Below are 17,326 nucleotides of genomic sequence, written 5' to 3' on the forward strand. Positions count from 1 at the left end.
TGCATCAAAATATCACAAATTATCTGGTTTAAGTTCAGAAGTATGCCAAATAACCTTTAAAGAGCTCTCTATATACACACATCTAGTGTTTGAAACAACTTGTTTTATATTTATAAATCAATGCATGTTACTTGTCTCCATGCATGAGAATTTTGTGTGTGTGTTTGTGTGTGGAACTAACAGCTGTTGTAGATGGAATGAAGCATTTTAACTTCTGGTTTATGTGAAGCTATTCCTACCAACCCTAACTGTGCGCTCTACTTATATCATGATTGTCTGTTACAGGGCCACCTCAGGCAGAAGGAGGCAGTGCAGGGTCAGATGAGGACTCAGAGGTGGAAGTTGTGTATGTCAGAGAGCCCACAGCTGAACAGGCTGCCCTGGCAAGAAAACTCTTGCTGCCCCTGACGTTCTTCTGCTACCAGAATGAACCAGGCTACATCAGTGACGACCAAACTGACGGTGAGACCAAACGATTTGATGTGAAAATACAAAAGTTTCTTTTCTTTCAGTGAACACAGAAACTAGATAGGAAGTCAAATTAATTTTATTTTCCATATAACGCCAGATCACAGCAGAAATAACAATCAGGTTTATACCTTTCTCTTATATTTAACAGACTAAGTATCCTCCTCTTATTAATCTTATTTACATGTAGGGATGTCATTTCTGTCTCTACATGGTCACGCGTTCACATTTCTCCACTGTTTCTGTATTGCACTCAACAAAGTTCTGCTACACAGAAACACAAGCATGTGTGCGCACACAGGCACAAGCACACTCCGTATAGCAGACAGAGGTTCAGGAAAAACAATGTCTCAACCACCACAAGAAACAGAAAATAATCTGCCTCTTTTGCACTCCCAGAGCCTTTTCCATGGAGATAGTAACATCTGGTGACTAAACCCAGGGGAAACACTGAGATTAACTGATATGACTTCTAAGATTGACTTGTTTGCTAAATTTTGCAAGTTTTCCTTTTATCTGCATTATCATAACCGCAGATTTTGGCATTTTTTAAATTGATTGATTATTAACATTTTAGCCTATCTTCTCATCTGATCATACACGTCAGCAGATGTTGACACAGTTTGCTGCCAAACGCTAATGTGACAGTAACTCATAAACTTGATGATAAAATGATAGGGATAGACTGATTATCGGCCGGGCCAGTATTTGGCATTTTGGGGCATATTGGCATCAGACTTTTTTCAATCCAACAGTCGCTAAGAAAACCATTTCAAACTTCCATAGACACAAAAATTTCTCCTCTTATCAATACCCACAGGAATACATTTTTCTGCCCCTTAAAAAAGATAAGAAATGTTTTAAACTGCAGACATCAAGGAGCTGCTTGTTGATGCTTCTCTGAGTCTGCACAGCGTTTCTCCGTCTACCCTATGGAAGCCCGAGATGTTCAAAACATTTAAAATCAGTCATGTAAAACGACATAACAGAAGATTAATTTAACTGCATTACATGCCTGAAAAATGACAGCACAAACTCAGTTCTGTCCGGTTTTATTGCAGTTACATTGAAATTTTGGAAAACTTTAGCTGTTCATTTTTTTTCAAGTTTTCCTTTAACTTTATAAAATATGCTGCCAAGCCTGGAAGTCTGTTAAAGGCATTTGGATGCAGTTAAGTGTTGGAGTTTTTATTGTTCCGAATTTTTACGCCAATATTTTCACTTTGACTGCAAATTAACATCGGCTTCAAATATTGGTTATTGGCCTCCTTGCCTACAATTAATCAGTATGGGGATCGGCCCCAAAAAATTCATATCAGTCTATCTCTATAAAATAATATTACAAAATTTAGTACAATGACGTGGTACAGCAACCACACTTAGCTTTATGACAGACCACATACACAACTAGCATATTACAGCAGTAACACCTGCTTTACAGCATCCTTCAGTAACTCTCCAGGGCACATATGGTTTAAAAAGGCAAAAACAAATAGTCTGTTATCTTAGCATTAGCAAAAATTAAGAAACGTGTGTAGCTTCACTTTCTTACCTCTTTAAGAAAGTTTATTTTCGGAAACCAAAGTATCTGATTGGTCTCAGTATTAGCAGATACTTAATACTTAAAAAGAATCAGATCAGTATAGGGGGCAAAAAATGTTAGACTTTATATATATATATATATATATATTTATATATATATATATATATATATATATATATATATATATATATATATATATATATATATATAAAGTTCAAATACACAAAACGTAGTTTTAGATATATTCAAGCTAATGACCTAATGTGAACAAAACAACTAAGTTTTAGATTTTATTCTGGTTTACCATTTCCCTTTTGACCATGTTGCATAAACCATGTCATTAAACTAAGCTATGGTTTGTCATGCTAGCTTAAAATTCAGTCATGTGGAGAGGGGAAAGTACTGTCACACACTGTTGATTCCTGGCATAATGAAATGCCTGTTTTTACTGAAGGTGAAACCGTAAGCTTGGTATAAAAAGTAATTTGGTAGAAGTATATGATAAATTTGTTCTCGATTTTCAGATGAAGACTATGAGTCGGCGGTAAAAGCTTTGAATGGAAAACTCTACCCTGATCCTCCTGGGAAAAAGACGGTGGCGGCAGCAGCAGCAGCAGCAGCAGCAGTAGTAGCATGTGGTGATGGTGGTATGTATCTCAGATCCTCACACACACATTTTATCTCGTGATAACCTGCACTCTTTGTTATTGTCTTGTGCTTTAGAGCATGGCGTCCCTCAGGGTTCTGTACTTGATCCATAGTAATTTCTTTTATATGTGAGCTGTGCTGTATCGGTGAGACCATACAAGGTGAATTTAAAAAAAAAACTAAACAAAGTGTCTCATTTAGAGCCAGATTGTCAAGTGGTGTGGGAGAAGAAGCCGACGCCTGAGGAGGAGGAGAAGGCAAAAAGCCTTCAGCTGCCACCGACTTTCTTCTGCGGCCTGAGCACCACTGACAGCGACCCAGACCATGACAAGCCTGAGGACTTTGAGACAGAAGTCCGCAAGGCACAGCAGGACTTGGTAGGATATTTTTTTTAACAGTAAATTTTTCTTTAAAAAAAACTGCTGAGGAAGTTAAAACTGATTTTATTGATTTATAGGACAGATTTAAGGTGTAAATGGTCATTTTCAGTCATTTGTTTTTGTTTTTACTTGGTGTCTTTATCTATGAATATTGGCTTTCTCCAACACTGTTGTCACTCCCTCCCTCTTTTCTTCTGTCTCTCTTAAGTCTGCTTCATCAGCCTCAAAATAAAGGGAAAAAAAGTTTAAAAAAACAAAGAAAAATGATGGATGCAGCCAGTCATCAGAGCTGCATGATGTGCAGATAATTTTCCTAGACCTTGATCACTTGGGTTTCAAACCTACAAGTGGGACTCTGAGTGGTGCGAGCATGACTTCATCCTTTTGTAGAAATAAACATGTTAGCTTCACAAGATTCCTTAGAGATGAGTTTAATGAACCTGAAGTCTAGTTACCTCCATCTTTGAGGATATTTTTTGACTGCCCATCAAGGAGCATAGCAGGTTTGTCATTGTTAACCTGGTTTCTTGTTTCAGTTTCAGTTAAACCAAACTGAAAAGGCCTCTAGCAGCTCTGCAGACACCGCGGAGGAGCCAACCCCAGGTCCATCGTCCAGCACCACAGAAGCTGCAGCCTCTCCACCTCCACCAGAGGAGCCGGCCTCAGAACAGCCCAGAGAGACACCAAGTGAGGCTCCGAGCAGCAGCTCACCGATCGACCTGTCCACTAAGAAGAGCCCAGAGCCCGAGTCTAACACTGAGACAGCTGCAGCTCTGACTGCTCCAGCAGCTAGTCAAGGTACAGACCACTTCATGCTTACTAATACAAACATAGGACCACTGACCTTTAATGAGACTCCTTTTTTATTCGTGGCTCAGGATTATGTTAAATCTTGCCAACTATCAGTCTTATCAAAATTTTCTGCTTACTTCATTACAAAATCTCATCTCCAAAAACCAAAATATGAACATTTCCTCCACGGAAATATAAAACAGAAAATCCTGATACTTATGTGAACAGTTTTTTTCTTGCCCACCCTACTACAAACTGAGTTTGTTGTAACATTTCAAACATTTGTATTCAGTAAAATGTTGTCTTGAACAAAGAAAAGTGGTGTTAAAACGAAGATTCAATCTCTAATTATCTTTCAAACAAACACGCCTCATTAAGAGTCGTGTCTTTGCTAAAATGAGTGTGCAAGTGCTCATGGGAAGCAGAGTCTTTATCCCAGGAAAACAGTCCTCAGCCTCTTTAAGTGGAATAGTACATATTTATTAACTTTAATTAATCCCTGAATTAACTTTTACTAAAAAAAAAAAGCATGTAGCCAAGCGTTGCTATCCATTATTATTACAAATCAAAATATTATCCAATCCCACAATTTTACCAAATCATGAAGCTTTAAGAGTTCCTGATAATTTTTTTCTGTAGACAACACTGACTAGGCATTGTTTTGTGTCCCTGCTCTGCTCTGTTGTGATCCTGTACCAGAAAATGAAAGCTTTGATGAATTGCTTTCAACCCAGTATTTAATAGATTTGTCTGTCCCACAGAGTCGTCGAGCTTTGGCTTTAACTCTTTTGGAGGATTCTCTTTTGCTGACTTGGCTAAAAACACAGACGGATTTGCTTTTGGAAAAAAAGGTTGGAATCAGTGAAGATTTTATTTTAATTCTTGTTCTTATCCTCAAATAACCATGTGGTTGTTTTCATTCTGTCAGGAGGAAGTCGTCTTAGATAACAGGAAGTGATGAGGATGTCACAGGTATTCTGCTTAACATACTCATTTCCTCATTCCTTTTCAAGATGATACCAACTTCTCATGGGCAAATGCTGGAGCCACAGTGTTTGGGTCAGCAGTGACAGCAGCATCCAAAAACAATGGAGAGGAGGATGGCAGTGATGAAGAGGAAGCTCCGAATAATGTGGACATTCACTTTGAGCCTATTGTGTCTCTCCCAGAGGTATCCCTCAACGTTAACCTTTTTTTAAAAGGGGGGTGTAAATTAAGTTTACTGAACCGTTTCCCCACACGCCGTATCCTTGTGTAACCTTCCAGGTGGAGACAAAATCAGGAGAGGAGGATGAGGAAATCCTCTTTAAGGAGCGCACCAAGCTGTACCGATGGGACAGAGACCTGGGCCAGTGGAAGGAGCGGGGCATCGGTGACATCAAGATTCTTTTCCATCCAGAGAAACATTACTACCGAATCTTGATGAGGAGAGAGCAGGTGCTGAGGGTTTGTGCCAACCACAACATCACACAGGGGATGGAACTCAAACCCATGAACGCCTCGTCCAACGCGCTGATCTGGACAGCCACTGACTACTCAGGTTGGCACATGCTGTTAAAGTGAAGATATTGTGCTACTTGTATTAACAGCTGTGCTTTCCATTCACTATTCCCTCTGCAAAGATCTAATTGTTGTTCTACGTTGCTGGCATAAATGTATAATACAGAGGTTTAAGGGATGAATGATAACTTTTTCCTTAAACTGATACAATAACCAATAACATTCAGCCTCTCCGCTGATAGCAATAGCTGTTAACCCATAACACACAAAAACACACACACACACAAACATTCAGATATTTACTTAAGATCATGACATAAACATCTGAACGAAACCAAAAATCCTATTATAATTGCAGCTACTGTTAGGGGTGTAATGATCCATCGATATAGATCGATACATCTATTGGTTAAGCAATGATCCAATCACATCGATGGAAAGTTGAAACATCGATCAACATCGTGATCTTTAATGTACGCCTTTATTTTGAAATCCCGACCGGACACGCATGTCCGTCTCCGTCCAACCGCGAGTCGTTCTGAAGTTTCCTCTCAAGCCTCACGCACTCAGCGTATGAGACACACATTTGAACCTTTTCACTCTCTGACACACCACGCCTGATATTTCTCCTGCTGTAAAATGTACTGTTTAGCGCCCACCGGGTCACACCGCTGTAGGCGAACGTGTAGCAAGACGCTGTTAGCATCACAGAGCTAAAAGGGAGCCAGACATATCGGCCAATCATAAAATAGCTCTCCTGTATCTGGGTAAGACACGGTCTACCTGACTGCAGAGGATGCATGCTGCACACATGACAGGAGTGCATCATCACACGACTGCAGTGAGTTATCTCATAATTTGATTTTGTAGCGCACTGATTCATGAAATTTCATACAGTTAAAAAGTAAAACGGCGAGAGCTTAGTGTCATTCCTCCTCCACATCGACTATTCCACAGTGAAACAAAGTCTGATCACACTGACATACAAACTGTGGTTATCAGGCATCACAGTAAAAAAAACTATCAATGTTAAGTTTGTTAAGTTGATAGTTCTAATTTTGAACAATAGAAATGTTTGGGTTTAATTAAAATCAAAGCTTCACATTTTTGGTTTGATAGAAAATGGTCAAATGTTGGAGGTCAATAATAAACTTTATGTAATCAGTGATTTTTAATTATAGTGTTGCATCATTACTTGATATAATAAACAAACATTACAGTATAACAGTAAGACCCATAAGGGAATTGTAGGGGCAAAAAAATACCTTACCTGAATTTAACCAGTTTTAATTTTAAAACATAATTAGATCATACAGATGGCTATAATCCTCTACAAACTATCATACCCAAAGGTCAGCACATCGTTCCACATTTCAGTAATAAAACTATCAAAATTGTTTTGTATTTCTTTCTTGCCTCAGGTGAAATGTTGCTGATTGTGTTCAGTGAGGACATAATGTCGTCTTAAATTGATCGAATCGTATCGTATCGTGACAGACTTTGTGTTATTGGCAAATATCATATCGTTGTCCAAAAAATCGATATCGTATCGTATCGTCATGAAACTGGTGATTTACACCCCTAGCTACTGTGTACAGTATAGTGCTTGTATATAACTTGATTTTATATCCTATATGTTTTTTGTACTTTTGTGCTGGTTCTATTTTTTGGTGCTACTGCTGCTGGAATCTGAATTTGCTGAGGGAACATTCCCGAGGGATTAATGAAGTTCATACCTATCTACGTAACTTCCTTCCTTCCTACCTACTACCTACTAGGGCTGGCTACCATTTTTGGGGTGCTGATTTAATTTTAATTGCAATTCATTGAAACTTACAACTTTTTGTAATTTTTAGTTTGCTTTTTTTAACAACAGACCATGTGAAAAAGTTAAATGGTGACTATGTCTACAGACTCTATCAGGAGCCACATTTTCCTATAAAATGCACATCACGTGAGTCAGAGAGAAACATTTCACCCTCTGCTGGAGAAAAGAGGTAACTTTTTTCCAATCCAGTTTATAAACAAAGACTGAAATGAAGAATTAGAATTTTTTTTTTACTTTTTTGACAAATAATCCTGATTTTGATATTATCAAACAAAAAATACCGATATATCGATTTTCAATTTTTTTTTCCCACCCCTACTACCTACCTTCCTTAAAGGATTTTAGCTTATGGTTCCATTCGAATCAATACCTTTTCACTACAGTAAATGAGATTCAGTTGTTCTTTTGTCTCTTGGAAGCTTTAGAAAAAATAGAGACACACACAAACACGCACACACATACACACACAGAGGGGATAAGCTACGAGCTTTACTACTTTAAAAGATGGTACATGTTTTGACCTGACCCTGTATTCTTATCAATTCTTAAATTACCTGGGCCTGTGAGTCATGTCTGGCAAATTTCTTGGATTTTTTAAGAGCCTGTAAGTCCCGATTGCTTCTTTGCTGTTGGCTTTAAGTTACTAGCATCTTTAGCATCCCGGGCATCCACATATGCTTTCAAAACTCTGTTGGAGCGACAGTTATGTTTCAGGTGACTGATGATGCTTCTCTGTACTGAATTTTTCTGTCTACCCTATGAAAACCCTAGATGGTCAAAACATTTAAAATCAGTCATGTAAAACTACACGGCAGAAAATTAATTAAACTGCACAACATGCCTGTAGAAAGTAGCACAAACTCAATTCTGTCCAGTTTTATTGCAGTTACATTGAAATTTTGGAAAACATTACTGTAGAAAACTGTAGCTGTTTATTTTTCAAAGTTTTCATTGAACTTTATAAAACATGCTGCTAAGCCTGGGAACTGTTTAATAAACAAATGCTTGAAGGCATTTGAATGCAGTTAAGCGTGGGAGTTTGTATTGTATTCAAATATCGGTTATTGGCCTTCTTGCGCCTTCTTCTATCAGCCCTAAAAAATCCATGTCGGTCTATTTTTAGTTTGAAGTATTGAAGCTGCTACCTTTTCCTCCAGGGGTAGGAGAAAAAGTCAATATATTGTGATTTTTTTTTTGACAATATCAAAATCAGGATTCTTTTTAAAAAAATCAGTTGTTTTTTCAAATTCAAATTCTTCGTTTCAGTCTTTGTTTTTCAACTGGATTGGAAAAAAGTTCCCACTTTTCTCCAGCAGAGGGTGAAATGTTTCTCTCTGACTCACGTGATGTGCATTTTATGTGAAAATATGGCTCCTGATAGAGTCTGTAGAAATTATCATCATTTAACTTTTTGACATGGTCTAGTGCTAAAAAAGTAAACTAAAAATTGTAAATATGGAAGAATTGCAATTGAAATTTAATTGGCACCCCAAAAATCGTAAAAGAATCAAATTGTGAGAATCGCATATTGTCCCAGCCTTATTTTCCTCCTCATGGAGCTTGCCTGGAATAACTGTCCTCAGGAACTTTGAAGAAGTCCCACACAGTCGACTCCATGTTTTCTGTTTTGAAGCATGTTTGCTAGCTGTTCTTTCGGCCTTTTTGAGCTCGTATTCCTATTGTTTCTGTGTAAGATGTGGTAAATACTGTGGATGTCAATTCAATTCAGTAACTACCAGAATTATGACCGAGTTAAGAAGTTTTTTTTTCCTGACATGAGGGGGAACACTTAAATTTTCCCAGTCAGAAAGTGTTTTTTTTTCTATGCCGACAGCGCTAGTCGACAAAATATCAGACCTACCGGAATGATGTAATAATTTCCTGTTAGCCACCTGATAAGTATTGGTCCAATAGTTATCGTGCACCCCTATAAAGATGATAATTACACTTTCTGAAAACTGCAAAACTTTCACTGATGTTTTTGTCAGGAGTGATGGAAGCGGAATTCTTTGTGCTCATAATTGTCTGGATGCTTGTCAGCTGATTATTTCCTCTATTCTCGCTGATTTTCTAGACGGTGATGGTGCAGTGGAGCAACTGGCAGCCAAGTTCAAAACCCCTGAGATCACAGAATCCTTCAAAAAGACTTTCTGCGAGTGTCAGAGTCGCATCGGCCTAGCTGACGGGGATGCTTCGGTAATCAGCTCTCCTCAGATGTCCAGAGTTCAAGAGCACTCGAGAGACACAAACCCAAAGGTTTTCCTCAAAGTAGCAGCTGATGGCCAACCACTGGGAACTATCACCATCGAACTTTTCTCTCATATCGTCCCCAAGACAGCGGAAAACTTCAAGGCTCTCTGCACTGGAGAGAAAGGGTTTGGATTTAAAGACTCCATCTTCCACAGAGTTATTCCTGACTTCATGTGTCAGGTGAGTCACACGTTAAAGCCACTGTTATTTGTATTATTTTACTTTTCTATTATTTTCTATATAATAATCCTAACATTATACCCGTATGTGTCATAGGGTGGTGACATCACAAACAGCGACGGCACAGGAGGGAAGTCCATCTATGGCAGCAAGTTTGAGGATGAAAACTTCGATGTGCGGCACACAGGCCCAGGCATTCTGTCCATGGCCAACCGCGGGCGCGACACCAACAACTCCCAGTTCTTTATAACACTGAAGAAAGCAGAACACCTGGACTTCAAACACGTGGCTTTTGGCTGGGTTTGTGACGGCATGGACGTCTTGCAGCAGATGGGAGAGCTGGGATCAAAATCAGGCACCCCGTCAAAGAAGATTGTCATCGCGGACTGTGGACAGCTTTAGCTTTTGATACACTAGGTCCAACATTCACGGCTTGGTTTAGGTTATAAAATTAACACATAGACTGGGTTATGGCGAATAGGAATTAAACTCCTGTTCAGAAACTACTGGTTGAGATGATTCCTCACAGAAGCTTGGTTACAGTAGCCAAGGGACAAACATTATTTTTGCTATCTGATCACTCAGTCACACATGGGGTAACTTGGCACAGTATGTAAAAAGGCGGAAATGCTTTTGCTTTGTTGCACTTATATCTTCATCATCTGTCAATAAATAAATTCTCATTATTTGTTTAATTTGTGTATAGTTGTACATGAACTCCTCTATGTGCATTGTTTTGGTCCTGTATTTTATAATTGCTCTGTTTGAATGTGCTGGTTCTCTGTTATAAGGGTCACTCCGTTTTTTTTTTTTTTTTTTTTTTAAATCTATCCCCTTTGGAGGCTTGTCTACAATAAAAGGTGGCATCATCATGAAAATGCACCTTTATTTGTAACAATGGCCCGACCTTCTCTGCAATTACTGCCTGTGTGCCCTTTTTACTGTTGGCATCACCTGGGATTGTTCTTTGTATCATTCAGTCTCTCCCGACTTCAACTTGAAGTTCAGGAGCTGTCACACTCTGTTGCTTGAATGTGTGTTGTGTTAATTGTACCAAAATAAGGATAAATAAAGTTGCTTTACAAGTAATTAACTTTTTTTATGCTGCATTTTTTAACATCAATGTACAAACCCAGCAGGCTAGTGATTTGAAGTAAGTCCTGTGTGCAAGTTAGCGTCCATATGCTACAGTAAAAACATGAATCATAGCTATTATTCAAAATTGTGCATAACAATTCTGGTATGAGCCGTTAAGTCATCCCTTTCAACAAGTTTCTAAACACTTTGAAGCCTTTACTTGATTAACCCTCTCGTCTATGGCATGACCTTTTATTTTTTTTATTTAAAAAAAAAATCTCATCCCATTTTCTATTAGCCTATGCATCCTGAATATGTAAAAATCCCCCACAGACAGTCGTCAGGAAGGCTGCAGGCTTCGAGATGGACTTAAGTAAAACCATTAGGTGTTCAAGAAGGAAAAGGTAGGTAGAGAAAAGCTCATATGATCTAAGATAATATCATAATAACCTGATTTGCTTCTCTCATTCCCTCCACAGTTCTTCAATAAAGTGATAATCAACATGTATACTATTATTATATATTCATTGACTTATTTTTTTAAGTACTATTGTTTGTACCATACTTTTTTATTTATCCTGACATTATTATTATTATTATTATTATTATTTGTTGATATTAATATCTGTAGTAATAGAAGTAATGTTGTTTCGTCATATTATCATTGTTATTTCTAACATTGCTATTGCCTGTTAACAAAATTATCACAATGATCAATATCACTATCAATATTATGATAACCAACAGCATTACAAAAACTGTCATTACTGCTATTGTTATCTTTCTTGTTATTAACTTGTCTTTTTTGTTTCCTTTTCTTAAGTAATCTTTGTCATTATGTTTACATTATTGTCACAATTATCACTGCCATCATAACTTTAAGGAAAAATAAAAAAAGGCTCAAATGTAATGACTCACTTTTTTCTAGACAAGTATGTGGTTGTGTAGTTTAAATAAATAACAAAGACTTAACGGGACGTACAATAAAACATGGTAAGTAGTGTGTTTTCTCTGGGCAGATTTTTGCCAAACAGGGTTAACAGGGATCCTGATACAAAAAGGTGCTTTTAAACTGATAGGCATGGGAAATAAATGGATTTGATAAGTACCATTTTTGGCCACAGCAGTGTGGTGGCAGCACAGCTCAGAGCCGCAGCCAGCCCACGGTGACGTCACTAGGATGTAAATACAGAGCTTCGGGGCCTTGTCGGCCTTTTTCTCCCCGTGCTGGTTCGGTGGCGAGCATCTACTTTTCCTCCCGGACGATCTTCCAGCTTTCAGCGGTCAAAATGATCATCTACAAGTGCATCATCACCAGTAAGGATCAATGATTTCAGTACAAATTCTTATTTCTGTGGTTACTAGACATCAGAACGGTTGTTTGTGGCTGTTTTAGCGGTGTAGAATAGTTTGGCCAGGCTTAAACTAGCTAACGCGTGTTACCATCGGTGAGAAGCTACGGCTATTTTTCCGCTATTCAAAATGGTTACCTATGACTGTGCTTAGTAATGTAGCCACCCTGTTAGCTAGCTAATGTTGCTAAAGCCGGTTAGCGCGAACCATTGGTTGTGGTTCAGTCATCATTGCGTATTGAACAAGTTTTATCATTAGTGGTCTGCGCCATTGTATGATAAAACACGATACTGATTAATGGTGAAATGACATAGTTTCTACTTGAACGACAAAGTAACAGCGACTGTGGCCTGTTAGCGTCTGTAGCATTTAGCTCAAATCGGGTTAGGAACTGCGTCTGTTGAGTAGATGTTTCTAGAATTAGCATATTGCTCGGTACTTGGGAATGTGGCACGTGGCCTTTAAATACAGCCTGGCGTTTATTTGACCCCCTGTGAAACTGTTTCCTCTTACAGACGATGAGATGTTCTCGGACATCTACAAAGTGAAGGTATCAGAGTGCGGGACCTTCTATGAAGTCGATGGAAAGGTGAGTTAAAATCAGTGGCCCATCTATTGATGAGGTTTACAACATGCTTCCCTTTGGGATGAGTTTCCTTCATTTACGGTGACCAGTGTTGGAGCAACATATCACATCTCTGATAGTCAGCCTTTAAAACAGTAACAGCTGTCTTTGCTCTAAAGACTTCAATACCTCACATTGTCTCACACGAGTCTTGCGCGGTAATAATGTTAAACAAGTTGGTTAAACAAAGCAAGCTACAGAGTTTGAGTTACCTGCTGTTACCTTCATTTAAAGTGATACTCCAGGATGGTACAAGTTGGGTCCTATCACAAGGTTTAGGGCAGAAATTACCCCTACAGCAGTGTTTTTGTGCAGCAGAAGCCCAGAGCGCACGTACCAAACACCCCCTCCCTGCTCCTCTGCAGGTTTCCTCTGCACTCAGACGGGGCCATATTTTACTTGACCAAAAACACAAATAAACGGACTCCCACTGAAAAAATCTGATATGGGTCTGCATTCACGCTTTATTTAGAGAATTTTCAGCGCGTTACTTTCACACAAAAACACTGCTAAATAAGGCTCTAGTTCTCATCGTGTCTCTTCGTCCTGGCAGACTACCTGCGTTTGTTTATATCTGGCACGCTGCTCACATGGACTGATACACTAAGCTGCAAGCATCTCGTAGCCAGCTGTGGCTCTGGAGCAGAGGTAGCGCCGTTTTACGACACGATGAGAACTAGAGCCTTATTAAGAGGTGTTTTTGTGTGAACGTAACGCGCTGAAAATTCTCCAAATAAAGCGTGAATGCAGAGCGATATCATTTTTTTTCGGTGGGAGTCTGTTTATTTGTGTTTTTGGTCAAGTAAAATATGGAGTATCACTTAAACAATAAAAGCAGTTTAGTTTTTCTTTCAGCATTCAATCATAAGCAATAGGGCAGGGACGATGTGCTTTCTTCCTAATGCAAGTCTTTTGCGATTTTTGGGCTGACAATTTGATTTAAATGGTGATGCCTAGATGTTTCTGATTTTTGGTTTGCTTTTATTTGAACACCAGACCAAGTGAAAAAGTTGAATACTCGTGTCTACAAACTGTATGAGGAGCTATACTTTTAAAAAAATGCACATCACATGTGAGTCAGTTTTGGGGATTTATTCAGGGGATCTGACTGCTCAACTTTTTTCCTACCTAGTTTCTAAACAAAGACAAAAATGAAGGATTAAAATAAGAAAATAAAAGATTTTGAAACTATACACTTTAACTACTATAAAAGAACTATTTTAGAATATGACAAGAAAATGTTTTTGCTGGACTTCAGTCAACTTCTTAAAGTGATCATGCCTTAGCATGTGAGTCACTCTCTTTTGTCAGACACGAGTCATACGCCCGCAGGGAATCGCAATCACGTCAAGGTTTTATATTACACCACAGGTTGACGCATGAGAAAAAGCAGTGTTCAAAGAAACTTTACCAACATTCAGTAAAGTGTCACATTCTACATGTGTTTTCTTCATTTGGATGAATTTCTATTTTAGGCCAGAGTCAACATCAAAAGTAGACTCTGAGAAAGTTATTAAATCCGGTCACAGTTCATCAGTGGATAATTTTTATTGAGGACTTTTTTTATGACACAAAAAGTCACAACTTGATCTTGATCAGCCTGTTTGATCATCACATAAAACAAGAGACTGTTTTCAGTGGCTTCCAGTACAGCCTCAAAAAGTGAAACCCAATGTATTGCAGGATGACTGCCTGAACAGCTCATGGTGTTTGGTTTATGCATGGAGATGGGTATTCAACCTACTTTTTAATTACAATTAGCTGTACCTCAGGTTAACAGTAACAGTTGCACATTTCTGTAAGTACTTGCTGCTTATTGCCAGTCTGTCACGAATTACAGCGTGTCCTTTTTATTTTTAGACAGTCACCAGGACAGAGTCGTTTGATGATGCTTTAATCGGCGCTAATGCATCTGCTGAAGAGCCAACTGAGACAAATGACTCAAGCTGTGTGTCCGGCGTTGATATCGTCCTCAACCACAACCTTAAGGAGACTACCTTCAACAAGAAGTCATACATGGGCTACGTTAAGGAGTACGTGAAGAAGTGAGTATCTGTAGACACCCTCATACATGGTTTGTCCCTGTTACCCGGGAACAACAAATCAAGTTGTTTGTATTTGTTCAGCATCAAGAAGAGGCTTGAGGAGTCTGACCCGGACAGTGTGAAAAAGTTCACAGAGAGCTGCAACGTAGGAGTGAAGAAAGTCTTGGCAGACTTCGATAACTTCCAGGTAGCTGCACACACACACACTTGACCGTATAATCTGACTTGATTTGAATTTCACATCACCTAAAACTGACGATAGCCCCGTCAGCGGCTCAGAGGTCAATTTTAACACTGCTGTTTATCTCTGCGTAGTTTTTCACAGGAGAGTCCATGAACCCTGATGGCATGGTAGGACTGCTGAACTACCGTCCTGAGGATGACACACCGTATATGCTTTTCTTCAAACAGGGTCTGGAGGTTGAGAAATGCGTAAGTACTCAGCACAACACTATCTTCTGAAAAACCTGTTATGGTTTTCTAAAACTTTAAATGTTAATCAGAAAGCATGTTGTTTAAGATCAAGATGGCCACCTTAGGCTCCTAGTAGTGTGCTTTCTGCCAACTGCCATTTTTTACTGGAATATACATGTAACACTCAGCTCAAGAAAATGTCAGTGCGAAATGACTCGATAAAACTTGAAGTGATGATACCCATCTGTAAAAATTCTAAATTCATCTTCAAACCTTTATTTCAGATGAATCTATCACAAATCATTTTCTTTTAGAGATATTAAATAAGAGAGCTGAGGCAGATCAGATGTAGGTTACCTTAAAGGCTCAGCTTCGATGGACAGTTTGTCTCTACATCAGTTGGGCTTGAAAGGCACCGTAGCATTGCAGTTGACACATTTAACTTGTGTGTGTCAGGAATTTTAAATTGTCTTAACACGAGGCGTCTAGCATGATTCATCAAGAAAAAATAAGCTCTTAGAGAAATGAGAAGAATTAAAAGAAATCTACTTTCTGATCTATACACATCTGGTTTTAATTTTCAGACTTCAGGCTCTGAGTGTTTTCCTGTTTGTCATGTGTGTTTACAGAAGCCTACCTTGTATAGTAACATTCATTTCTTTGTCTTACAGTAACTACCTGGAACAACGTCTGCTTTTAAATTGGCTGCTGCTTTCCTTATGGCCCCACGAACAGACTGATGGAGCACTATTTTACATCACACCTCAACAAAAGTATTCTTGTAAAATTTCCTCATCAAACCAACATTCACATTAAGACCCAAAGCCCCACTAATAACAAGACGAATGATTACATTATGGTTTGATACATTTCTTTTCTGTTTTTTTGTTTTGTTTAATTTTGATGAGATTTGCATTTTTTGTTGAGGGGGGGAGAATAAATTCAAAGCTCTGACCACAAGCAGTATAATCTCCACATGGTCAGAGCTTTGAATTTTTGTCCTAACAGTCAAAGCCATACTCAACAGGTTGACCTACTTGTTTTAATGGTTAAATGAAGTAAAATTCCATCTACAATGAAGAACTGTGTTGAATTTGAAAATAAACTTCTACAACCCCACATCATCAGTATTGTATTTTTGAGAGTCGAGTCTCACAAGATTTTTTTGTGCCATATGAAAATGGGAAACTTTTTGTAGCCAACTCAAAGCAAATGAAAATGGCACCAACTGAGACTGAACTATCTGTAATCACCACCACTTATGCCTCTTATTTAGGCTTCATTGTGAAATGAGGACAGACTTTCTGCACTTTTGAGTATTTATTTGAAGCATATTCAATGTAACAACCAGTGTTTGCTTTTCAAGTGCTCTATAAATAAAGTTGAGGCAAAATATCACTCTTGGTGGTTGCTTGTGGTATAGGTGATAGAAGCCTAAATCATAAAGGCTAAAAACGCCTTCAGTTTTGCAATGAAATTTTAAAAACATCAAATAATAATGTTATGCCAACATTTGATTTTATTTGATGGTCCGGCCCCAGAGGTGACTGTCTGGTAAATTTCTGGCCCTCTGACAAATATAGCTGGTGACCCCTGATATATAGTTTGACAGGCATCAGTATTATGCTTTCCCTTCTTCAAAAGTAAGCACGTTTTTATGGATTAAACAGTGTCATTCCTGGGTTGTGTTGTCTGAAATCACTCCTTGTGTTGCATAAACCGAATCTCAAACAAATATTTGCAACTTCCAGACTTCCCTCACTGTTTTACTTCACCTTTCATTTATTTCAGGTGGCTATTGAAACCTTACATCACAAACAACTTTTTCCCAAAGCATCAGAGCATGACACTGCATCCACGTTTCTGTCGGGGGTTAATGAAATCTGTTATAGAATGGAATAGAATAGAATAGAAAATACTTTATTTATCCCCGAGGGGTAATTCAGGAGTCACAGCAGCAATCAAGAAAACAAAAGTAAGAAAGTGTATAAAAAGTGCAAAAAGGTCCACAAGAAAATAGATGACGACATCCCATCCACCACTCTCCAGCCCAGCCAGTCTCCACCTCCACAGGGTCCAGGACTGAGCCTCCCCAGCAGTCTGTTCAGTCTCTGTCTCCTGGATCCTGTCTGCCCACAGCCGGCGAAGCTCCTCCAATATGGCGCCAGCGTCCGATGTCAGCTCCGTCAACCACGTCCGTGAACAGCACGATGCCACTTTACC

At 38.7% G+C, this 17,326-nt stretch overlaps 2 protein-coding genes across 3 annotated transcripts in view; both read left to right on the top strand.

The window, feature by feature from the left end:
- The window catches only part of ranbp2 (RAN binding protein 2), a 35,695-nt gene extending 25,009 nt beyond the window's left edge, over positions 1–10,686 (top strand). Inside the window, exons 22-30 of one of the 2 annotated variants that reach the window (XM_074694949.1) lie at positions 286–462; positions 2,536–2,658; positions 2,861–3,036; positions 3,576–3,837; positions 4,593–4,682; positions 4,845–5,002; positions 5,098–5,371; positions 9,234–9,589; positions 9,686–10,686. In XM_074694949.1, the coding sequence (XP_074551050.1) occupies positions 286–462; positions 2,536–2,658; positions 2,861–3,036; positions 3,576–3,837; positions 4,593–4,682; positions 4,845–5,002; positions 5,098–5,371; positions 9,234–9,589; positions 9,686–9,991 (1,922 nt within the window). In that variant the 3' untranslated portion in view covers positions 9,992–10,686. The remainder of the gene's footprint in view (positions 1–285; positions 463–2,535; positions 2,659–2,860; positions 3,037–3,575; positions 3,838–4,592; positions 4,683–4,844; positions 5,003–5,097; positions 5,372–9,233; positions 9,590–9,685) is intronic. The other variant, XM_074694948.1, reaches the window with a different exon arrangement.
- Positions 10,687–11,828: 1,142 nt separating this feature from the next.
- On the top strand, positions 11,829–16,501 carry tpt1 (tumor protein, translationally-controlled 1). The gene is made up of 6 exons (XM_074694950.1): positions 11,829–11,983; positions 12,535–12,608; positions 14,505–14,689; positions 14,771–14,876; positions 15,005–15,121; positions 15,775–16,501. The coding sequence occupies exons 1-6, from the start codon at positions 11,956–11,958 to the stop codon at positions 15,775–15,777; spliced, it is 513 nt and encodes a 170-aa protein (XP_074551051.1). The 5' UTR covers positions 11,829–11,955; the 3' UTR covers positions 15,778–16,501.
- Positions 16,502–17,326: the final 825 nt, after the last annotated feature.

Source organism: Halichoeres trimaculatus, unplaced genomic scaffold, assembly GCF_033239565.1.
Source record: "Halichoeres trimaculatus isolate MK-OKI-2021-1 unplaced genomic scaffold, fHalTri1.1 fHalTri1_scaffold_19, whole genome shotgun sequence".
Taxonomy (NCBI): Eukaryota; Metazoa; Chordata; class Actinopteri; order Labriformes; family Labridae; genus Halichoeres; species Halichoeres trimaculatus.

Bases quoted from the DNA above. Each gene is read 5' to 3' on its own strand.
- tpt1 (XM_074694950.1), top strand. From the start codon at position 11,956: ATGATCATCTACAAGTGCATCATCACCA. The intron at 11,984-12,534 runs GTAAGGATCAAT...TTCCTCTTACAG, and splicing joins CTACAAGTGCATCATCACCA to ACGATGAGATGTTCTCGGAC. The intron at 14,877-15,004 runs GTAGCTGCACAC...ATCTCTGCGTAG, and splicing joins CAGACTTCGATAACTTCCAG to TTTTTCACAGGAGAGTCCAT.